The 6,267-nt window shown below is 43.6% G+C and overlaps 1 protein-coding gene across 1 annotated transcript in view; it reads right to left on the reverse strand.

The window, feature by feature from the left end:
* Positions 1-355: 355 nt before the first annotated feature.
* The window catches only part of LOC114040367 (claudin-19), an 11,084-nt gene continuing 5,172 nt past the window's right edge, over positions 356-6,267 (reverse strand). Inside the window, exon 4 of the mRNA XM_027858457.1 lies at positions 356-518. Coding sequence (XP_027714258.1) covers positions 356-518 — 163 coding nt within the window. The remainder of the gene's footprint in view (positions 519-6,267) is intronic.

Below are 6,267 nucleotides of genomic sequence, written 5' to 3' on the forward strand. Positions count from 1 at the left end.
GTGTGTGTTTGAAAGAGACAGACAGACAGAGAGATAGAGAGAAAAAGGCTGTGTCCAGGTATTTCTAGGGGTATGGGGGTATCTTTGTGTTTTTATCCTTCTGAGTGGATGCCAACATACCACTGTCAGTCTATGTGTGCCTGTGAGACAGCCTTTTTCTGTGTTGGTATGTGTGAACTGAAGAACGAATGCTATTGGGAGCTACCCGGTGGGCCATAGGGACCACCCTCACCCTCAGCCCAGGGCACAGGGGCTGGCTCAGGGGTTGCCTCTTCACCTGCCTTGGGGCTGACAGAGGCACAGAGGACGTGGGAGTTGGGGACAGGAACAATGGGCCCGGGACTGGGCCAGGGGCTCAGACATACTCCCGAGCAGCTGCAGAGGCAGGCCCAGCTCGATAGGGTTGCTGGGGGCTGAGTCTCTCTCTTTCAGGACAGGTGCAGCAGAGGAAGGAGCCCCCCAGCATGATGAGGCTGGCAGATGCCCAGCCCACAAACAGTGCTGGCCCAAACTCATACCTGGGAGGGAGGGAGGGAGGAGGGAAGGAGAGAAGGAAAGATCAGGTTAGACAAGGCCCCATTATGACTGGTTCATTAGGCCATGCCAAAATTATTCCCACCCTTCAGGGCCTAGTTTAATACCATCTCCTTCATGAAGATTTCTGTGACTAATCCTAGCTAAACATATCCTTCCTGACTCTGAACTCCTATCTAGACCCTTCATTGGTTACCAGCCATGTATTATATTTATTTTTTCACATGTATGTGGAAAAAATGGTGGCCCTGTCATCTACCTCTAAACAAGGGACAACTGGTAGATGCTTATTGAATTGAATTGAACTGAAAACTTTGTACTGTGTACATGTCATGACAATTTCTGCATATATAGATCTGACCATGCCACTCCCTGAAGAAAAATCTCTAGTGGCTCCTTATTGTCTATAGAAGAAATTTCAAATTCCTTGGCCCGGGATTCAAGGTCTGCAGTCTAAATCAACAGAGTTTTCCAGCCTCATTTCACATGGCCAAATTGCCTGATTCCTCTATTTCGTCCCACTTTCACCCACCTCCATGCATAAGTGCAGGCCATCTCCAAGACCTAGAATACCCTCTTCTCTTCATTTCTACCTGTTGAGAGAAGCCTTCTCAGGTGCTCCCATCCCTACTCCTGAAAGTGCTCTCTTCTGTCCCTGTCCCATTCTATTCTATAGCAGACTTCTCTGTATACATGCTCTATTCTTTCTAACAGACTGGAAGCTTCTTGAAGGTAGGAGCTATGCCATTTAAAAATATTTGCACCCCCACTACCAGGCTAAGTGCTCTGCTGATAACAGGCACTTTGTAAACAGTTATTGAAAAGATGTCTAGGATTCTTATAATCTAGCCAAAAGCTCACTAATGTTCAGACTCCTTAAGAGTCTGGCCAATATGATGGATGTTCTAATAAACCTTGTCTTTGGCTGAAAAAAACAAAAAAGAAAAGATGTCTAGGTCCTGCCTGCTGGAAGGTCTCTCTCCCACCAGCTTGCCATAGGGGCCTAAAAATCTAGCTAACATCAACAGGGATGAGTGAGTTCCAGAATGAGAGGAGTGGCTCCAGAAATAGTTTCCCTGTTCTCTCTAGGTTGATTGATGGAGAACAATGTGCAGGGCCCCTAGGGTCATCCTTGGCCTGAGTCACCCTGGCAACAATCATTCCCTCCTGTCACTCCCCCAAATGAGGCATTTCTCCTGTCTTATTGCTTGAGTTTGGGGGCAAAACTCCGAGGGGGAAGGGTTAGAGTAAAAACCCTCTTCTCCGTATTACTGGTGCTCTCAATGCCCTCCTTGACAAGACCTCTCTACTCTCCATTCACCAATTCTGGTCCAAGCGCAAAGGTACGCCCTTGGCATAGTCTCCACCTCTTATTCTGGGAGACAGCAGGTGATCTCCTGGAGCCCCCAAAGCCAGGTCAAGTACATGCCTCTGAAAGTCCCAGCTGCCATGCTCATTCCTGCCACCATACCAGCTTAGCTATTGGTTATCCCTCGCTGTTGCTCCATAACCAACCCATCTTTTCTGCTCTAAATAGTAGGGGTTTAGTATGTATTTGTTGGATTGAAGAGGCAGCACAGTAAAGCATAAAGTTTTCTGTATTTAGAATTGGGACCTGGGTTCAAATCCTGACTTTCTACACACTACCTGTTTAACAATCACCCAAGTCACTGTGCCTCTCTGGGTCTTTGTTTCTTGATCTGAAAAATGAGAGAGTTGGGCTAAATTATCTCTAAGGTCACTGCTAGTTCTAAATCTTTAATCCTATGAGCCTGCAGTCATGCTATTTCCTCCACCTGACATGTACCTCACAACTCACTCTACACATTCTCATAGACTCATAGAATAATAGAGACAGAAGGGACCTTAATGATCATCTAATCCATCCTCAGTTTGTAAAGAAGTAAACTGAGGCCCAGTGACTTGCCCAAGATCACACCTAATAAGGACCTGACAAAACTTGAACCCAGGCCTTTTCACACTAAGGTTCAGGATTCTTTCTACCATATCATGCTGTCCAGAACCAACTGAGACTCTTTTCAGTCTCTTAGAGTAAAAATTGTAGGAAATAGATGAGATATTGCTGAACCTTTCTTTCTAGAATGCTTGGGATGTTAAGAGATCTCTTAGTGGCCCATTGATCTTGCCTCAAATCCCTGAGAAGGTCCCCACACTGAAGACGGTCACTGGAGACGGGAGAACAAAAGTTTCTTTCGCTTCATAGAATCTCCGAGTTGGAAGACCTCTGACGAGATCATTTAATCCAACCTGTACTTGAGCAAGACTCCCCTCCATAACATGCCCATTAAAGTGGTCATCCAGCCTTTGGGAGGCAGTGTGGCGAAGTGGACGGAGCGCTGAATTTAGAATCAGAGGTTCCAAGTTTTAATCCTGGATTTGTCCCTTACTACTTGTGCGGCCCTGGGCAAATCACTTCCTCTCTCTGGGCCTCAGTTTCTTTATCTGTAAAATGAAGAGACTAGACTAGCTAACCTCCTAGGTCTAAAGAGACCTGTGATCTTTTCAATTCAAATCAATAAACATTTATGAAGTGCCTACAAGTCACTGTTGGGGGCGCTGGGGGGCACAAAGACAAAAATGAGATAGTCTCTGTTCTTAATTATATTCTTTCTTACATTCTGTTGAAGAAGTACTATATCTAGAAATATAATCCTTGATTCAGTCCCCTAAGCTCTGGACTTACATGAATGCGGCTCAATCTGAGGTGTTTCTCCAAAATCATATATTTTGGGAGTTTTTTGGTTGTTTGTTTCCTACTTAGTTTCCTCTGGGGACCTCAGAATATAACTTGTATTTAAGTCTCCCTCCAGATGTGAGTAAAAAGTTCCCAGATCCTATACAAGTTCTCAAGGTAACAAAGCACATTGGATGCAGGACCTTTGAGGGAAATGACTGGTCCATCCTAGAATGTATGAAAGAGAAAGAGAGGAGAGATAAGCACAGACTGAAATGAACACTACATTTTTAGAAAAGCAGATAGAAAAAATTCAGAGAAAAGACAGGTAGGATCCAATGGACCTAAAAATTCTTGTAAGGAAAGTAAAACCGAGGGAGATAGGGAAACTCCCAAAGATTGGCATGATAGGTAGAGTGCTGAAGTTGGAGTCAGAAAGATCTGAGTTCAAATTCTGTCCTCAGACACATGCTTTTTGTTTGATAGTGGACAAGTAATTTAACTCCTCACACTCTCACTTTGTTAACTCATATGGAGCTTCTGGCCCATTTAAATCTCCTAGATCTTTTTCAAATGAACTGGTAATGAGCTTAGTGGCTTCAAGACCCAATTCAAATCCAGCCCCTTCCATGAAGCCTTTCCTAATTAGTCTGGTCCATGGTATTCCTGATCATGACCTTCTCTGTCCTCTGATAAGCATCATATACTTGGGTCTATTCTATCCTGGACTGTTGTCTATATTTTTCTTTTCTTTTCTTTTCTTTTTGGCAATTGGGATTAAGTGACTTGCTCAGGGTCACGCAGCTAGTAAATGTCAAGTGTTTGGTCTGAGGCCAGATTTGAACTCAGGTCCTCCTGACTCCAGAGCCGGTGTTCTATCCACTGTGCCACCTAGCTGCCCCTGTTGTCTATATTTTTCTAAGGAAACCCTCAGTGTCTAAAATCCCATCTTCACTGGAATCCTTTTCCAGCCCCTCTTAATTCTCGTGTCTTCCCTGTTATTTATTTCCTGTTTATCCTGCATATGGCATGCTTTGTACATCCTTGCGTCATGTTGTCTCCCCCATTAAACTGAAGCTCTCTGAGGGCAGGGACTGTTTTTTGCCTCTTTTTGTTCCCCTATTACTTAGCATAGTGCCTGCCATAAAATGTGCACTTAATAAATATTTATTGATTGATTGGTCTAAAAAAGTATGGATTTTTTTTAAAAAAGGAAATGCTTAATGTCAAGCTGAGAAAGGCCATAGGCATCCAGGAAGCTAGGAGGAGGGAAGAGATTCAAAGGATCTCAGAGTCCTGCAGTAGGTGACAGCCACATCCTTATAGGATGGCCTGAAGCCCATTGGAGGTACTGTTATGAGGCTCAAAAGTGCATTCTGGCAATCTAGAAATTCCATTTTCATAAATAGGATTGGGAAGATTCCTATCTTTGGAAAAACCTGGAAAGACTTGTATGGACTGATGCTGAGTGAAGTGAACAGAACCAGGAGAACATTGTACACAGTAACAGTCACTTTGTTCAATGACTGACTTTGACAGACATAGCCCTTTCTCAGCAATGCAAGGATCTAAGACAACTCCAAAAGACTCATGATAGAAAAAGCTATCCACATCCAGAGAAAGAACTATGGAGTCTGAATGTAGATCGAAGCATATTATTTGCTATCTTTTTCCCTTCTGTTGTGTTTTGTTTCCTCTTTCTGGTGGTTCCTCCTACTGTTTCTAATTCTTCCTTACAACATCACTAATGTGAAAATATGTTTAATAGGAATGTATATGTAGAGCCTATATCAGATTGCACACCGTCTTAGGGAAGGAGGGGGAGAAAAATTTAAAACTCAAAAGCTTATGAAAGTGATTGTTGAAAACTAAAAATAAATGAATAAAAATATTAAAAAAAGATTCCTGTTTTTGACACCTTATCACTTCCGTGACCTTAGATAAGTCTTTTCCCCTCTCTGGGCCTCAGTGTCTTCATTTGTAAAATGAGAGGGGTTGTACTAGATCAGGGATTCTTAAACTGGGGCCTGGGAATCTTTTTAAAAACTATTTTGATGACTATTTCAGTTTAATTGATTTCCTTTGTAATCCTTATACATTTATTTTATGCAGTTTAAAATCTTATTCTGAGCAGGGGGCCAGATTTCCAAGGGGGTCCATGACACAAAAAAGGTTAAGGACCCCTAAACTAGAAGATCTTTAAGGTCCCTTTCAGCTCTAACCATCCCCCTCCCTTCAATGGATAAAATGGTCAAGATATGAACGAGTGATTTTCCAAAGAAAAAAGGAAATTCAATGAGCTATGAACTAAGAATGTCGTCTAAAGGCTGAGAACAGCAGCAACCTCGGAAATCTCAGGCCAGGAGCCTAAACAGACCACCTATTTATTCTCTCCATTGCAGGGACCTGTTGATTTTTCATTGGCATTTTCATTCGGGGAGTTCTAGCCCACTCAGCTCTATCGCCCATTGTCTAAAGAAATCTTTAGGTAGAAAGAGACCTGGTGCTTAAATAGATTTGGGGTGTTGTGATCTGTGTCAAGAACAAGTTCTAGCACATGTCTGACCACACATGTCACTCTCCTGCTCAGGAAGTTCCCATGGCTCCCTCTTGCCTGCTGGATAAAATACCCATTCCTACGTCTGGCATTCAAACCCCTCTACAATCTGGCTATGTTATCTTGTCATACAAATCACACATTGCTCCCCTTACAAACCCCACACCCCCCAGCCAAACTGGCCTGCTGGCTATTTCCCATACACAACATTCCATCTGCCACCATGGGCCTTTGAACAGTCTGTCCCCTTTGACTGGAATCTGCACCCTCTTCATCGCTGCCTCTTGGAGACATTGGCTCCTTTCACGACTCAGCTCCAATGTCATCTAATTGAGAATGTGAGATCTCCCCTGATTCCCCTAGCTGTTAGTGCCTCTCTCCCTCCCCTAATCAAACATAAACTACTTGAGAGTGGAGGCTGTCTCACTTTTGTCGGTATTCCCAGTGCCAGGGGTGGGGAACCTGGGGCCTCGAGGCCACA

The sequence above is a fragment of the Vombatus ursinus genome, unplaced genomic scaffold (genome assembly GCF_900497805.2).
Source record: "Vombatus ursinus unplaced genomic scaffold, bare-nosed wombat genome assembly UNPS02013007.1, whole genome shotgun sequence".
In the NCBI taxonomy this organism is placed as follows: domain Eukaryota; kingdom Metazoa; phylum Chordata; class Mammalia; order Diprotodontia; family Vombatidae; genus Vombatus; species Vombatus ursinus.